This window comes from Podarcis liolepis (assembly GCF_965112155.1).
Source record: "Podarcis liolepis genome assembly, chromosome: 16".
Taxonomy (NCBI): domain Eukaryota; kingdom Metazoa; phylum Chordata; class Lepidosauria; order Squamata; family Lacertidae; genus Podarcis; species Podarcis liolepis.
In genome coordinates, this window is record NC_139567.1 from 37,230,577 (window position 1) to 37,248,726 (window position 18,150).

Consider the following 18,150-nt stretch of genomic DNA (forward strand, 5'->3'; position numbering starts at 1 on the left):
GGGGCATCTGGTTGGCCACTGTGACAATAGGATGCTGGACCATTGGCCTAACCCAGCAGACTCTTCCTATATTACGTAGGCCAGTATGTTGGCTGTTTCTGCTTTAATACCCAACAGTCCCCACTTTTAGGCAAAATATGCCTCCTAGATCCTTCAAAGCATAGCAGCTAAACCGACTGGGCCACTCTGACCCACTGCAACCCATTTTTATTTCCATTGTTATTTTGTAGGCCTCTATCATGTTGCTTACTACTTGTTAGGATTTATTTTTTTTAAAGTATTGATCATGTGGCTTATTTTGTATGCGAGGAGCTGCCTTTGAACTCTTTCTAGGGAAAAATCTTAAATGCTTAGAATATTCACAGCCAAGTCTTCATAGAAGGTTCTGCATAGTTGTAAATCAAAACACGCTCCCTTCCCAATTCCTAAAAAAACCTGCTTTGCGCCCCCAGAGGTACCTCTGAAATGTTAGCAGGCATTTTGTTTTGTTTTCAAAACAAAACCCCTAGATGGTTATCACCCTTAGAGGCCAAGGCCCACAAGAAAGTCAATATGGAGGTCGGATGGCCAAAGTATTGTGAGATTTTAGAACAAGATGGAGACAAATTGAAATTGAGGAGCCATGAAAGACTAAAACCCAAAGTACAGGATTGGCTCCACTACTATCAAATAATGGAGGTTTTTAAACAAGACAGGAAAATTGGCTTCCAGGTGGAAAAATCAAAACTTGAGACAGAATTGTTAGAACCCAATATTAAGAATCTGTCAAGAATGTATAACTTGCTGCTGAAATGGAATACACAAGATGAAATAGTTAAATCAGCCATGATTAAGTGGGCGCAGGACATTGGTCATAATATTATGTCTGCTGACTGGGAAAGGTTGTGGAACACTGGTATTAAATTTACGGCATGTAGTGCTCTAAAGGAAAATCTGATGAAAATGGTTTATAGGTGGTACATGACCCCAGTTAAGCTAGTAAAAATTTACCATTTGCCTGATAACAAATGTTGGAAATGTAAGGAAACTGAAGGTACCTTTTATCATCTTTGGTGGACATGCCCGAAGATTAAGGCCTTCTGGGAGATGATATATAATGAAATGAAAAAGGTATTTAAATATACCTTTCTAAAGAAACCAGAGGCCTTCCTCTTGGGCATCGTCGGCCAATTGGTGCCAAAAAAGGATAGAACTTTTTTCATGTATGCAACAACAGCAGCAAGAATATTGATCGCAAAGTATTGGAAGACACAAGATCTACCCACCTTGGAAGAATGGCAGATGAAAGTGATTGACTACATGACATTGGCGGAAATGACGAGCAGAATTCGTGACCAGGGAAAGGAGACTGCGGAAGAAGACTGGAAGAAATTTAAGACTTATCTTAAGGACTATTATAAACTTGATGAAGCTTAGAATGTCGAGATCTTATGGAGAGAAAGGGTTGCAGTAATACAAGATTGGATTATGAAATGACTATGATGAATTAGGATAGGAAAAAACATTTATAAGTTGCTATAAGATTTGGACATGAGGATGCAGAAAGGGGAGGTATGGGGGAGTCTGAGGAAAAGAAGTTTATGAAAGAACATTAAGAAATTATATCTGTTTGTTTGTTTGTTTTGTGTATGTTTGTCTGTTTGTTATAAAAACTTATGTAAAATCAATAAAAATTTTATAAAAAAAAAAAAATGAAATGTTAGCAGGCATCGCCCCCCCTTCCAAGGGTGTTTTCGTAGCCCTTGAGGACTAGAAACTTTATTTTAAAAAAAATCTTGAGCTATTCAAGATGGAGAAACTAGACTTCTGAGCTTCTGCAGCTTGGATGCCTGATTGCAGGCTAGTCTTGAGTGTTTCTGAGCACTGTTGGTGTGATCCTGGCTACACAGCCTCTCATAATGGCAAGGCCACAAGGTTTTGGTGGCGTTTTGGTGAATGCTGGGCAAGCTCAGCTGCTCAGTTGTTAATGTTGCCAAAGCTAATCCTTTGCCAACTTGGCACTTCCTGGATGTTGTCCTTCCCATCATCTCCAGCCAGAGTGGCCAATAGTCAGTGATGGCGGTCAAGGAATGCTGGAGTATGCCAGCTGGCTTAGATGTTCTCTGAATAGTGCGAGGAAAACTGAAGCCTTTAACGTGACGCTCCGTGTTTTTGTTTCTTTTTGTCCCTAGGTGTAATCGCTGAGGATCTGCAAAATGGCGCTCCGCTTCCGCACCTTGCTGCCCTTTGCCATCCCTGGAGTGCTGGCGCTCATTGGGTGGTGGTGGTTTTCTTCACGCAAAAAGGAGCGTGCGAGCAATCACGACAGGCGAGACTTGGCCAACATAGAAGAACACAGGATAGGCTCCCCCAAGAAGGAGCCTTCCGCTAGAGAAGGGGTGCCGTTGAACAGCCAGCCGCCCCTGCCCCCAGAAGCCAAGCAGCCTGCTGAACCAGCCTTTACCGTCGAGTCTTTGGCAAGCCTGCAGGCCCCTTTGGAAAGCGGCTCTCGGCGCTGGGACCCCCCAAGAGACTGGCCTGTCACGGCAAAAACAACCATTGAATCCACCAGGGTTCAGGACGACAGTGAAAAACTGGAAGTGACGGGGTGCCGAGATGTACCTAGATCCCCCGCACAGGAGCCTTCCCTTCCGGGTGCTCAGATAGCTGACGATACCTGTGCTAGTGAAGCTTCTATCGAGAGGCCACTGGCAGCCACTCGAGTGGCAGACCGGGTGCCATCGCCAGTCTCGACAGCAGCAGCTCTGCTAGAGAAGTCTTCTAGTTTGGAGAAGTCTGGGGATAGCGGTTTGGAGGATGTGGTCCAGGATGATGCACCAGAGAAGCCTTTGAAAGAAGGCCTCTGTTCTGTAGCAGCCACCTCCTCAGATGCGGGTTCTTTGGCCGCCCCATGCTCCCAAGTGGCAGATGATGCGGTTTCTCAACCTTCTGTGGATGCCACTGGAAAGGAAGAGATTGGTGGCGGCTGCGCCGGTGCGGCGGCCACAGAGATGGAAGCGGAGGCTAAATGTGTCAAACCTGCTAGCGCAGAATTGGCCCAGAAAGAAGAGACGTCCAGTTCGAACGCTGGTAGTACGTTGAAGCGCCATGGATTTGGAGATGTTGGCTGTAAGGCGAGTTTGGAGAAAGCGAGGGTGGGAGGCATCAGCTTAGACAAAGAAGAAGTTGAGAAGATTGAGCAGGTTGCCATCCATATAATTTCCAATGTCATCCAGGCAGCCACTGAGGAAGTGCTTTCTGGGTCGGTCAGCGAAATGTCAGATAGGATCTCTCAGATGGCCAGCCGGGTTGAGAAGATCTCCGTGGCAGCTGCCGGCCAAGCAGAGTGCAGCAAGGGCCACGGCTGTGTCGCTGAGAAGGCGGCGGCCGTAGAGGTGACTCCCCTGCTGGAAGAGAACGTCAACCGCCACGCCATGTACTCAAGCCACTTGACGCACGGCCTCTTGGGAAACCCAAGCCACGGCCTCCCCAGGGACTCCAGAAGCGCTGAGCAGCCTGCCGGCGACCCAGCCGCAAACCACGAGGATGAGTTGGAAGACGCTCAGACGATGACGGAAGATTCCGGCTGCAGCGCCTGCACTTCGGAAGACGGGGCGAGTGCGGAGGACCTCTTGAAAAGCACCTCCTCTCCCGCTTTGGGGCAGCGCCTGGATTTGCTGAACATGCCCGCGCTCAAAGACTCGGAACACAAGCTGGCGTCCAGCAAAAAGCCTCCCTCCTCCCCTACGCTAGCGGAGAACAAAGTGCCGTACAGCAACGGAGTGCTGAAGGAAGACTGCCCCCATCGGAGGCACGACCAGCCGTGGTCGGCAGAAGCAGATGCAGACAACTCAGGGGGTAAGGATTCCCGTGTCCAGGTTTTCTTGCATGTGTCCTGTTTCTTGTCCCCCCCCAAAAAAAAAATTTATTTGCAGTATTAACTGCCCGCCATCAAAAGATTCCAGGGTTGTGTAAATAAAATGGAGTCCTGCTTCCTTGGAGAGCTGTGAGCATCTTACACTGGGCTGCTCTGAGTGCAAAAGTAAGGGTGTGCTCTCTCTCTCTCTCTTTCTCTCTCAAAATATATAAACACTAGAATTTTGGGGTCACTCTAGAAATGTATTGGCAGCAGATTTGGGGCACACCGGAAAGTCCTGCTTTTCTCAGCATGAATGTGTCAGGTTTGCTATTGTGAGATGTGGAGGCAGCTTAAATAGCTTTAAAATGGAGTTTGGCTCTTTCAGTTGTTATTGTTAGGCCTGATAACTAAGTAGAACCACTGTTGTTGGAGGAGCTGTCATGGTGCTTTCCTGATATATATCCCTTGTGAAGGAGCCCAGGACTCTATATCCCTTGTGAAGGAGCCCAGGACGGCAGACATGTCCACAATTTAAAAACAGAATGAAAGCATTCTAAAACTGTTAAAACACTCTTAAGCTTCTCTGGGGAGGGCACTTCACAACCAGGATGCTACCACCAAAAAGGCCCACCCCTCATTAGTCGCCTACATGCCTCAGGTTGGTATGGGCATCTGGAGAAAAGCCTCTGGGCAGGTATATCTGGAGGGATGTGATCCTTCAAGTAACCTGGCCCTGAGCTGTTCAGGGCTTTGAAACGTTAATATCAGCACTTTGAATTGGACCTGGAAATGGGCAGAAAGCCAGCACAGATGGTGTAGCCATGCATGTTTTGATTATTATTTTTTTCAGTAGCATATTTTAATGACATGGGTTTATTTTTTAATTTTCTGTGTGATTGGTTTTGTACTTGTAAACTTGTAAACTGCATAGAAGCTCCATTTGTCCTTTAAGCAGTATGTAAATTAATTTTATTATTGTTGTTGATGAGGATGATAACGTATTGTTAGGTGTTCCAGCTCCCTCACCTGCAAGATCTTTCATAGAGGTCTGGACCCTGATCTATTCTTAAAAGCTCTTCTTTTGCTGAATGGTGTTTATTTATATTTATAGATAGAACTGGCAGCTCAGGAGGCCCCGCAGAACTTGTTCACTCTGCTGTAAAGTATGTGTGTATGTTAGAGTTACTAGAATTATCAAGGTGGGTTAGCGTGAACAGTCCTTAAACTCAAGATGACTTTAGAGGAGTTTTTTTGTGAACCAACGCAAACCTCTCACAAAATTGCCTTTCTCTTAGACACAAGGGGCAGCTAGTCCTCAAGCATCAGGAAGGCAGTAGGGTCACATTATCTAAATGTGCATAGAACTTCAGCCTTGGTTTCTAGTGTTTAATTCTGTATTTATGGCTGTGTTCGTTGAAGGCAATGAACACCCTGGCTCAGGCTGTTTTGGGATGGGGGTCTTCTCCTCCATTACTCTATGCCAAATTATTCCTCACCTGAGTTTCTTTCAATAGCAAAGTGGAAAATTTGTAAGGGCCCTATGGGTTCTTGAACTTTCACTTTCGGAAGCATGCATGTGGGAAGACACAAGCTATACTTAAGCTATACATTTAAAGCACTTTCCACCCCCTGAAAAGAATCCTGGGAGCTGTAGCTTACCTCTCGCAGAGGGTTGTATCCAATGCTAGTCCCACTCAAGAGTAGACCCATTGAAATTAATGGACATGGCTAACCTAGGCCCATAAATTTCATTGGGTCTATTCTGAGTTGGCCTTGTCTGCATACAACACAAGGAGACAATTCCCAGAATTGTGTGTGTTCGTGTGTTCTAGAGGGGAGGGGAGCTTTAAATGTATGGTGTGCCACGAATGGAAAGACCCCCTTTCCCTCACCCTGCTTTGTAGAATAAGGAGGATCCTGTTTCAGAACTCCTGCTAGGTGTGTAGTTTCGCCCCGGCTCTGAATACTTCCTCATATTTCAAACTTATTTATTTATGTATAAGATTCTGTAACATGCCTCAGAGCTGCGGAACTTATCTCTCTTTGTAGGTTCGGATGTAAATAGCATGGATTCAGTGGACATTGGCTGTGCCCTCAGAAATAAGGACAGCTGCCAGAATTTGAAGACCGGAGCAGATTCTAATAAGACAGAGCTTGTTATCTGGGAGATAGAGGTACCAAAGGTAATGCCCCACATTTCTGGTGGAATCTGGCCTAACCAAAGTTTTGCTTCACACCTGAAAGCGTGTTGACTATATTTACACATGGCTGTATCAATGCAGAATTGTTCAGACGTAACGGAAACATATAAGACATGCCAAGCAGGAATTGTTGAATACATCTCCATATTAATCCTCTCTCCCTGAGGACTTGTGGATGAGCATGTGTGTTTAGACATGGAGGTGTTTGTACAAGCAACTGGGATTTTGGGGGAGCTTTCAGGGCCCATAATAGAGCAGGTTGGAGGAGAATTCCTGGAGACAGTTTTGCTCAAGGCGTTTAAAAAGACAGAGAATTAGATGGGTGGTGGTGAGGGGCTCCTTTGGGTGTCTCACTGCAGCCTGAAGAAGCTCATCCCGGAGGGGAGTGGCCTGGCTAGTGTAGAAGCTTGGAAGAGTAGCTGACTTGTAAGAAGATGGTGCATGCAGCTAAGCATAAAGAGCATATGAAAAAGTGAGCCTCCCTTGGCACAGAGCCTCCCAGCTAGTCATTTCTCCTGACTTCAGAACTCAGAAGGGATCTGATCTGATCTAGCTCAGTGTTGTTGACACGTGCTTGGCAGCAGCTCTCCCAGGCTTCATGAAGGGAGTCTCTCCCAGCCGTCCCTGGAGATGCTGGAGAATGGACCTGGGACCTGAAAAGCTGGTGCTCTGTCATTTGAGCTATGACTCTTCCTTAAACCCATTCCTTGATGCAGCAAACTCTTTTGAGATAGAGCTTCAGCCTGACAGGTGGGGCTCCAACCTCTGCTTGGAGACCTCCAGTGAGGGAGACCCTGAACATGGCCCACAGCGTCAGCTGCTATTCACTTCAAGAAGGTTTTCATAATGTTCAGCCAAGGACCCACCGACTTCAGCTGGATTCTGTGTGCAGAACATTTCTTCATGCTGTTTTTGTTCCCTGCAGCATTTAGTCGGACGGCTGATTGGGAAGCAGGGGAGGTACGTGAGCTTCTTGAAACAAACGTCCGGTGCCAAAATCTACATTTCCACACTACCTTACACCCAGGACTTCCAGATCTGCCATATAGAAGGTGAGTGGGTGGGATGGCAGATGGCCGAGTGAGTGGTTTGGCTGGGTCTCTAGCGGGGTGTCTTACCAAGAGGTTGTGTCTAGGGAGCTGCCTTTCCATGGGTCCCCTGTTGGAGGAAGTATGCCTCTGCACACCAGTTGTGGAGGGAATCCCAGGTGCGGAGAGGGCTGCTGCGCTCAAGTTCTGCTTGTGGGGCTTCCCTTGAGGACAGCTAGGAACATAGAAAGCTGCTTTGTGGATCATTGGTCCACCTAGCTCAGCATTGTCTACACCAAGCATCCCCAAACTCGGCCCTCCAGCTGTTTTGGGACTACAACTCCCATCATCCCTGACCACTGGTCCTCTTAGCTAGGGATGATGGGAGTTGTAGTCCCAAAACAGCTGGAGGGCTGAGTTTGGGGGTGCCTGGTCTACACTGACTAGCAATTGCTCTTTAGGATTTCAGACAAGGATTTCCTTCCAGGTGTCATGGCCTGGTTGGATGCAGAGGGATGGTGGGAGGAACCAGCTGGGGAACTCCCAAGGGAAGAAGGTTCAGGACTCAGGCAGTGGTGGTGGGACAACAATGAGTGGTCAGAGGGAGAAGACTGGGAGGAGGAGGTGTCGGAAGCTAAAGAGGTACCAGGGCTCAGTGAGCGAGGAGAGTTGGTGACAGAGAGAAGTCAAGAGGCAGAAGCTGAAGCTGGTGAGTGGGATGAGGAGGCCAAGAGGCAGAGATGAGTCAGGCTGCTGAAGAGTCACGGGTGTCTCCCCATCCTGCTGCTACGAGCTCCCTTCCCACCTGGTCTCCCAGAAGCAGAAGAGGCATGAAGCGGGAGGAGGAAAGACAAGCACGCAGGTGCAGTCTTGGGTCGTTGGAAAAAACCCTGGAGAGGAGGAGACATAGACAGCTGTGGGGAGGCAGGGACCTTTAGTCTCGTTGACTGGTCCAGGGGGTAAGACCTACCAGGGACCCTTTCCTTGCTAATAAGCAGTTAACTCCAGTGTGCATGGAGCTCTACCACTGACCTATGGCCCTTCCCCACCTGGTGGGCAATTGTGAGAACAGAGTGCTGAGCTAGGTGAGCCTTTGGCCCAATGCACCAGGACTCCTCTTACACCCTTACATGTCACATGGTTGGTCCACCTAGCCTGGCAGAAGCTGTTCTGCTGTTATCTGTGCAGCCTTGAACAAGTCACTCTTGTTGTGGTGAGCACAGTTAACCACCCTGCCTCACAGAGATGCAGACAAGTTTGATCTCCTGCTTTGTCTCTGGAAACCTCCTAAGCATCTGCCTCTTTTTCTCTCCTTCACCCCCCCGCCCCCAAAAAGGCTCTCAGCAAAACGTCGACAAAGCCCTGAGCCTGATTGGCAAGAAGTTCAAGGACCTGAGCCTCACCAATATCTATGCGCCACCACCTCCCCCGCTGCCAGTGCATTCTCTCCCCATGACCTCCTGGGTAAGCGCGGGGGTATCTTTGGGGCATAATAATAATAATAATAATAATAATAATAATAATAATAATAAAACCAACATCAATTAATTAAAATACATCTTAAAATTAATTCAGACAAGTTAAAATCTGGGCAGGTGGCAATTATCAGGTTGGAATTGAGATTGGTTATTACTTGCCGGGGCCAACTGTTTCCTCTGATCATTCAAAGACCTGTGAGCAGGTTGGGGGCCTCTTTCGGGCTTGTTTTATACAAAGGAAAGTAAGTCAAACTGCATCCTGCTCAAAGGCCTGGCGGAACAGCTCCATCTTGCAGGCCCTGCGGAAAGGTGGAAAATCCCTTAAAGAGCTGCACGAGACACCAGCTGTTGGTCAACTGGTAGGTGGGCTGCAGTATCATGTGGGCCCCTTTTCGGCCGGTCTCTGTAGTTAAGACTCCTGGGCAGTGGCGTGCAGTGAATCTTTTTTGTAGTGGAACAATTAGGGCCAGAGGTGCCAGCTTGTGAGGGCGATGTCATGTGCGCAAGCATTGCGCCTCCCTAAGCTGGGCAGAACGTTCCCAGGTTTTGGGAAGGAGGCGCCAGACTTCTAACACTTCAGTGCTCTGATTTACCAGGAACATTTAGGGGACTAGCCTGGTGCCCCTTGTCCACTGACAAGGGTTCTCAAAATGTGTAATGTGTTCCCTCATATATAACAGGCTTTGTGTAGGTGTGGGTAGATCTGTAAAGTTGTGTGGGTTTTTTAAGGCACTTTTAAAATTTTATGTTTGGTTTGCAGTTGAAGGGCAGGAATGGAAGATATTTGCCCCCTAGGGCAGGAATGGGGGACCTGTGGCCCTCTCCCTGGCCACACACACAAACACACAGAAATTCTGAGGATGGAGGGGCTATCATGAGGGCCCCCTTTGCCGATCTCAGCACCTGAGAGAGCCTGTAGGAACGGGGGCGGTCTTTCTGATATTGGGGGCCTGAGTCATTTAGGGATTTAAACACTAACGTGAACACATTGAATTGGGTTTGGGAATGAATGGGCAACCAGCGCCGCTGTTTTAAAATGGGGTTTTACGTGAGACCTAGGTGGGAAAGCAAGCCATTAACATGGCGGCTGCATTGTGGAGCAACTGATGTCCCCTAGCCATCTTCAGGGGCGGTGCTCGTTGCAATAATCCAAGATGTTACCTGAGTGGAAAAACATGTTCTCTCTCTGACAGCTCATGCTTCCAGATGGGGTCACGGTGGAAGTGATCGTGGTCAACCAAATCAACGCGGGACACTTGTTTGTGCAGCAGCACACGCACCCAACTTACCACGTCCTCCGTAGTCTAGACCAACAGATGTACCTGTGCTATTCCCAGCCAGGAATTCCCACCATGCCGACACCGGTGGAGGGTGAGTGCTTCTCCTTTCAATGTCTCTGGGACGCCTTTGGTAGAATCTGCCTGACTTCCACCGTCGCTGGCTCTTAGCACAAGCCGCTTGCGTTGGATGTGGAAAGGGATCCAGCAAACACAGCTCTTCCCATGCAGTTTCCCAGGCCTTTGATCAGCACAACATTGCTCTCTCCTGTGTCTTGCAGAATTTAAAAAAGTTTGTTTTATTATTATTTATTTATATTCATTTTCCATATTACATCTATACAAATCATACCTTAGTCTTACACTTCGTGACTTACCTTCCATGTATCTTACTGCATATTCTTAATTTGCTACATCTCCTTATATTTTCTCCCCCGTTTATTGTTTTGCTCATCTTTGTCTTGTCTGCTGCTGCCCATAGGCTTATCCCACTTGCCAGTTAACCTTAAGACCACTCTTCTTTAAATATTCTTCAAAATGCTCCCACTTGCCTCTTGTTTTCTTTCCATCTTAATTCCTCATTTTGGCTGTTAAGCTTGCTAACTAAAGCAACACAAGTTTAGTTCCTCCAGGCTGCTGCCGGTGTTGCATATACCGAACAAACAATTAACAGTCCTTACGCTGGGAAATGCCTAAAATGTTCCTTGCCACAGCCCAGCTTGCTAAATCTCTCTATTCTAATCTCTCTGTCCTGACTCAGTTCTATTAGTTGAGCTGCTCTGATGTCAGAGGAGCAGGGTGCCAAGGGGGCAAACAGAAGTCTCTTTCTTTCTTTCTTTCTTTCTTTCTTTCTTTCTTTCTTTCTTTCTTAACTGAAATTACAGCCATAAGAAGCTGCTTTATATATTTCATTTAATTTTCCTTTTATTTGGTATACCACCTTTCTATATTGCTATACACAAGGAGGTTTTCACCAACAAAATATACAACACACACACAATAATCTGATCCAATTCAGAAAGTTATCTTATAGAATCAGACCTGTGGTCTATTTAGCTCTATGTTGATAAGCAGCAACTCTTCAGGGTTTCAGGCAGAAGTCTCTTCCATCCCTACATGGGAGATGCTAGGGATTGACTCTGGGACGTTCTGCATGCAAAGCACATGCTCTACACTGATGTAGACTTGGGTCTCCAGATGTTTTTGGACTACAGTTCCCATCATGCCTGACCATTGGTCCCACTAGCTAGGGATGATGGGAGTTGTCCAAAAACAGCTGGATACTCAAGTTTGGGAAAACTTGCTCTACACCCTGAGCTAAGGCCCTTCCCAGAGTTGTAGAAGCCATTTCAGGTGAACTGAGCAGCATTTTGGATCACAAACAAGTCAGTCAGTTCTCTATAATATAGTCACCAGCCACTCAGAGATAAACCTGCCACTTATGGCCTATGATGGAATGAAGAATTGATAGTGGTTTTATTATTAAAGTGCCAGTGCTGTCAGAAGTGTATTCAGCTGTCTCTTCAGGTGATGCAAACGTAGGAGAAAGTCAAACCAATGGCTAAGGTGCCAAGTTAATTTCAGTCTTCACTTTAGATTCTACCTTTAGCACCGAATAGCATGAGAGTCATTCTCCCAGTTTTCGGTTTGCTCCTAAAAGAGAGTAACAGCAACCTTATCTTTGAGTGCTTAAACTGTAAAGGTTCAAAGTGGGCAAGTGATTGCTGGGGAACATGATCAGGAAGTTGGAAACTCTCAATGACTTTTTGCATGAAAAAGAGAAATAATGACACTTAGATGCCATTATTGAAGATAATGCTTGTTTATAGAGAGTGGTGTTTTTGGGTGTTATGTTGGAGTGGTTGAAGTGAATATTGTTCATATATAGTGGACAGGTGAAGAATTGGAAGTTCTTTAGTTTCTGAACTCTAATTTTTCTTTCTTTCCCTTTTAATACCCTTTCTATTTCCTGTTTCATTATTTCTTTCTCTCCCCCCCTTTTCTCTTTCTCTGTTTTTATCTTATTTAGATTAATGTCTTAAGGTAAAGGTAAAGGGACCCCTGACCATTACGTCCAGTCGTGACTGACTCTGGGGTTGCGGCGCTCATCTCGCTTTATTGGCCGAGGGAGCCGGCGTACAGCTTCCAAGTCATGTCATTAACGTTTTAGTTTGGATTAAAAAAAGATATCTGATATTAAGCCTTGTAGTTCTTTTTATAAACCCTAATATAGTTTATTCTATTATAAAAAAAGAAAAGCTGGTGTGTGATCTCACATTTGATCCCTTCTTTCCAACTCTTGTGCTTTGCAGTTGGTGTTGTCTGTGCTGCGCCAGGCATGGAAGGGGCCTGGTGGCGAGCGCAAGTAATTGGCTACTTCAAAGACACCACTGAAGTGGAGATCAGATACGTGGACTATGGTGGATACGAGAGAGTCAAGATTGACACACTCAGGCAGATCAGGTGAGCGGCCCAAGAACTGCCCTCAGAAATGGCAGATAGCGGGTGCCTGTCCCTTCCCATCATTAAGGAGAGGGAAAAGTTGTCCTGTAAAAATGGGGATGAAGGTGTGATACACAGAGAAGGCGGGCCTTAGCTTTTCAACCTGTTCAGTACCCAAGCCACACACTTCTGTTGCTGCCCCTAACAAGCTGTGATAGTTTATTGGTTGAGTTCTTGTTTTCTGGCAATCTCTCACCTTGCTTTTTTTTTTTTTAAGGTCTGACTTTGTAACACTACCTTTCCAAGGAGCAGAGGTCCTCTTGGACAACGTAGTGCCACTTCCAGGTAACGTCAGTCATTGGTGAAAGATTTTCCCTTTTCCCTTTAGGACTTGTCCAGCTCTTTGTGCCTGTGTAAGTGGCACAGTTCATGTCTAGGGGTGTGAGATGAGGCGGAGGGTGTTTTGGGAGGACTCACCATTCAAACTGCGTAAGAACTCTCTAACAGCAAAACAGTAGAGCCTACTCCGGCTCTGCTTCCATCTCATGTTGCAGTCTTGCAGAGAGGGGGCTGTTTACGGAGGTTAAAGCCAGTAGGTTAATCAAAGAGCCATGCCTTAGTGGTGTCTGTAATTGGGACCCTCTTCAGGGAAACCATGGGAGAATATTCCCAAGTTCTCCCTGGCCCCTCTTGCATGACCTGAACTCTTCCTGTGAAAGGCTAGGTTGGCTGGATAGTGGCTGTTTTCAAACATAACTTGGTCTCTTCCATCATGCTGGATTACTGCATGTACAGCTGTAGTAGCAGACCAATTTTGCAAAAACAAAGTTGGATGGAATGGCGCAGTCAAAGGTAGATTGCACCTTTTGAGGGGGGTGCACTACTCCTCCCATTTTGTGGAGAATTAACATATCTACCATATCTAAATATTTATACACTGCTGTTTCATTGTGTGTGTTTTTTAAATGCACCAACATGGTTTACGGAGGTTGTACAATAGAAACCATGTAAAAAAAGTTGAAGTTGCAGATTGTCCACTAACTGTTACAGAAAGTTGTTTTCTTAATGGACTGCATAACTTTGCTGGCATAGAAATTTTCCGTATGCATTTAAAAGTTAAACCAGATTGTGTTCTGCTATCTGTGGGGCTGTGTGTGTGAGCAGAAAGGCAAGAGGTAGGCAGATCATACTTGGCAATTCCCTGATGGGTTTGTGTGGAAACCAAAGTTCTTTGAAATCACATTAAGACAGGCCCACCAACCAAAATAGCGTCTCAGGCAGGCAGGTGTAATGTTAAGAATCAAGGAACAGGATACCTCTTGACCATACAGTCAAGCCAGTAATTTTTTTATTTCCTTCTTATTACCAAAATTTAGATACTATATGTCCCGCATGTTAAGGTCTCTGAAAGAAGAATTAAAGTACATGTTAGTGATAGGAGTCCAGTGATGGAAGTGGGGGTGATATTGTTTGGGGAGGGTTTGTCCTCCTTCACCCCAATGTGGCACCTCCCATGCCGTGCTTTCATATTACATCACTGATGTGCTAGCTTTCTCCATGCAAGCAGGATCTCTTGTGTGTGTTGGAGCAGCTTTCAGATATACAGGAAAATGATGCTACCTTAAGAGTAACACTCCTTCCTTTCTTTCCTGAAAGATGACGATCACTTTTCATCTGAGGCGGACACAGCTGTTAGTGAAATGACCAGAGGTACACCTTTGCTTGCACAGGTATGTGTCAGGGCTGTGAGCTTTTATTGTTTAGTGCTGCCTTTTGTTGTGAGAAACTTGACACAAGGCTCTAGTCCTACCTGGGAGCCATCCCCTTGGAATGTAGTGGGGCTTACTTCTGAACAGCACTAAAAATCATGGCAGCAATGACCGTTTCTTTAAACAAGGTTAGACACTTTTCAGCTTAGTTAGGCTAAGTACTTACGCAGCTGCAATGCCTTACTCTCCTCATCTTTGCCAAGAAAACCAGAACAACTTGGCTCTGCCCATTTTTACCACCATGTGACCTTATCGGTCCCACTTACATGACCTCCTCGGCTACAGCCACCCCACCAGGGGCTGCCAGCCACTGCTGCTCATGCTCCATTCGGAGCCACAGAATAATGTTTGAAGACAAAAAGCATACTGAACTTGTAATACATTGGCCATTCCGAGCCAGGCAGATTTGTATACTGGGCCAGGTAATTGCAGATTTTGGTGACATTGCTAGTGTAAAACTGGAAAGATCACTTCCGCTGTCTTTAGGCATGTTGCAACGTACAGGAATATGTCTGGAGGATAATTGTGCACTCTGCTGCTACTTCTGCTCTCTTGCTAGGCATTAATAGACATCTCTGATTCCAGGTGACAAATTATGACAGTGCAACGGGCTTGCCCTTAATACAGCTGTGGAGCATGATGGGAGAAGAGGTATTTATGCTACTAAATAGAGCACCGGGACGGGATCTTTGATGTATAAATGGGCCCAGGAATTAAAACTACTCCAGCATAGCCAACATGGTGCCCTCCCGATGTTTCTCATCAGCCCCAGTCAGCATAACCTGTGATTGGGGACGGTGGAGATTTCAGCTGAGCAACGTATTGAGGGCACCATATTGGGTATCCCTGCTCAAATCCAATGCATTGCCATTTCATAGGCTAGGCGCAGGCATCCACAAACTCGGCCCTCCAGCTGTTTTGGGACTGCAGTTCCCATCATCCCTGACCACTGGTCCTGTTAGGTAGGGATGATGGAAGTTGTAGGCCAAAAACATCTGGAGGGCCAGGTTTGGGGGTGTCTGGGCTAGGGGATCAGACTAAAGGATGGATATTTCAGTAAATCTGCATGTGAACACTCCTTGTATTCAGAATGCATGGGTAGCAGGCCAGCGCTAACCATGCCATGAAATGGGCCCATTGATGTTAATGGAGAGGATTAACTTCGAGTTGTTAAATGTCACTGGGTCTACTCTGAGTTGGCTACAACCCTATGTTTTTCAGTTTCTTTGTTAACTTGTGGGGCTGGGGGGGGGGGACGAACCTGTAGATCCCTCCAGATGTTGCTGGACTCAACTTCCATCGTCCCAGACCACTGGCCATGCAGGCCTGGGGTTGGTGGGAGTTGGAGTCCAGCAATGCCTGGCAGGCCTTGCAGGCTGCTTATCTCTGCCTTAGCACTGGACAGCAGAACTTCTAACACCTTTCATTTTCTCCTTTTCCAGTTGGTGTCTATAAACCGAACCTTGGTGGAAAGAGGGTTTGCGCAGTGGATCGAAAGCTACTAGGAGAGTTCTTGGCTGTCTTCTTGACTAATCTTTCCTCTCCCATTCCCTACCTTATCCCTTCCCCACCCCCTCTTTTTTTGGCACTGTTTCGGAATTGGGTTTGGCAATCTTTCCTCCTCCCCGCCCCAGCATATGTCACTTCCGCTTTAAGTCTGTTTTGATGTATTCATCCGACGGACACGGTTTATTTATCATACCTCATTTTGCAGGAAAGCAAGGAGTTGAACCATAAGCCATAAAAATACTGCAGCTTTAAAACGCAGCTCTTTATTCTGCCCCCCCCCTACCCCACCCTGATCTGGGTCCAAAAGCGAAATTTAAACAAAACTTTAATGAAGGGGGAAAAGAAATGTCTGGGGAGGGGGTTCTATAACACTTGTCCTCAGAGGATTTAAGATGTGTGTTAAACACAACCCAGTTTTCTAAACTGGCTGCCTTAACATGAAGGCGACTCTATGTGGAAGTAAAATTGTTTTCAGACCTCGCCCCCTCACAGACACAAAAAGAGGAAAAAAACCCGGTGGTGATTGATCTGAATTTTGGGCGCATGACATAGACCTGTGCTTCCAAACAGCAAAAGCAAGTCTTCTTCAGCTGTGCTTTGGGAGGCTGAAGGACTGAATGAACAGATAGCGCTCATTAACAGTATATTGTTGACTTCTTAAAATTACAGCTGTTTTCGCAAGAGATGGAAAACACTGCTTTGCAGACCTCCTTAAAAATCATGTGATTAAGTGAACCACTACAGCTGCAGCTGTCTTAAATCCCTAGATCATGTTTAACAACAACAAAATTGATTGCCAAGCCTGATTGTAATTCATAACTGTTTTTCTAGATGTGCAAAAACCTATGTAAATATATATAAAAAATCATTGTAATATTTTGTACAAGAGAAAAAAAATACTGGAGAACTAAAAAGGGAACTTCAAAGAAAATCAGTTTTTTTTTCCTTTTTTGCCACACCAAAATGTCCTCTGTAGGTAGAAAACGGTTTGGGGCATGTTGTTGTTGGCAGCTAAGCATTAGAAGGTCTGAGGAGGATCCTTCATAGGCTCTTGTGTACAGGATGGCTTTTCTCTAGCTTGCTGTATGGTAGGAACAGTAATCAATGGACTCTGCTACTTTTGCTGTACAGATCTGACGTAAAGGGGGGGGAAAGTTAACATTTGGAATTAATATTGCAGTGGTGTGTCTCAATTTATTTCTTTTGCTCCTTTTTAGATTGGTTTCAAATGTGGAATTAAAAAAAATCAAGTAATTTAAGCTAATTTAATACTATTAAAATATAAATGAATCTAAACATGGCCATTGAGTTGGGAGTTATTACTGGTGGGGGAAGGTGCTTGGGACTACTTTTTGTATTTAGACCACCAACTACAGTTTTTCAGATTTGTCTTCTCATATAAAATATCCGGCACAATTCCTGTTCCTAAGATATTGTAGGACACCTTGTATGTGAAAACAAGTTGATAACTTTCAACAATTAAATGCCTCCAAATGCAAGGAACTTGTATTGAATTGTTTTGGTAAGACGCTTGCCTATCTCTTCAAAGACTTGAGTCTGTATTCAAATGGTCACATTAGAAGCTGATTTTGGGCAGCTAGGGAACATGTAGTCCTTCAGATGTTTCTCATCATCTAACCATTGGCCATGCTTGAGTTCAGCGACATTTGAAGGACTACAAGTTCCCCATCCCTGCTGTAGAAAGCTGTGTGTAATTTTCTAGAAAAATGAGTGTTGGGTGTAGCTGCCTTTTGCAGGATCCAATCCATGTGGGCTTTAGGATTTGCTTTCTTCCTTAATAAAAGTTTAAGTGTGTCCAAGGGAAGCTCAGCTGCTAAATTTGCTTAAATTTGTTCAGAAGAGCTAGAATACATTACCACCATCACCCCTTGAATTATAGCATACTTTTTTGTTGTTGTTAAGCACCCGGGGAAATAGTTCTAATATGCCTTCATTTCCACACTTCCTTCTGCTCTGGATACAAATGGTATGAAAATGGGGATGCAAAAACAAAACAGTCCTGGGCTGTTTTCTGAGAATCATTAAATTTCAAGCCTTCATGAATGCAAAAGTACTCCAGCAGGCAAATGGACTAGTAACATTTTTGACTGGTTGTGGGTGCGTCTTCAATGCCTCTGTATATTAAAACTGGGATAAAAATATACAAAATAAAGAGCATGGAAACTCCCATAATTCAAAAATCTTCGATGCCGCCCTCTTCCCACCTGTTACCAACAATGTGTTTTAAAGCCTGTTTGCAATTTTGATACAAGGTCAAGCATCAAAACTTCAGCTGTACAGAGTTCCTTGATCATTGAGAGAGCACTGTTGACAAGTGTTCAGATTTCTGCTTATAAAATCTTGTTGCTAAAAACATGCTTCGTGTCAGCTGGTCTGTTGCGATTTCTTCACAATGTCTGGTTGTTGCAATGGGCGGACGGTATAAGAACTACTGGCCCAACTCATGTTGCCTGGAGCCTACAGTATTATGTGGAATAATGGGATGTTCATAAACCTCACAATACATGACTGACAGATTGTGTTTATCCTGCTAGAGGCCACACAGGCCTGGTCAGTCAGATACACATCACCCAGACCACACTGTGAC

At 45.5% G+C, this 18,150-nt stretch overlaps 1 protein-coding gene across 6 annotated transcripts in view; it reads left to right on the forward strand.

The window, feature by feature from the left end:
* The window catches only part of AKAP1 (A-kinase anchoring protein 1), a 47,852-nt gene extending 29,934 nt beyond the window's left edge, over positions 1-17,918 (forward strand). For all 6 annotated transcript variants that reach the window (XM_083479845.1, XM_083479846.1, XM_083479844.1 and 3 more), the window contains 10 exons: positions 2,172-3,837; positions 5,888-6,021; positions 6,965-7,091; positions 8,404-8,531; positions 9,739-9,916; positions 12,135-12,285; positions 12,542-12,609; positions 13,921-13,994; positions 14,619-14,684; positions 15,476-17,918. In XM_083479845.1, the coding sequence (XP_083335971.1) occupies positions 2,196-3,837; positions 5,888-6,021; positions 6,965-7,091; positions 8,404-8,531; positions 9,739-9,916; positions 12,135-12,285; positions 12,542-12,609; positions 13,921-13,994; positions 14,619-14,684; positions 15,476-15,538 (2,631 nt within the window). In that variant the 5' untranslated portion in view covers positions 2,172-2,195 and the 3' untranslated portion in view covers positions 15,539-17,918. The remainder of the gene's footprint in view (positions 1-2,171; positions 3,838-5,887; positions 6,022-6,964; positions 7,092-8,403; positions 8,532-9,738; positions 9,917-12,134; positions 12,286-12,541; positions 12,610-13,920; positions 13,995-14,618; positions 14,685-15,475) is intronic.
* The last annotated feature ends 232 nt before the right edge of the window (positions 17,919-18,150 follow it).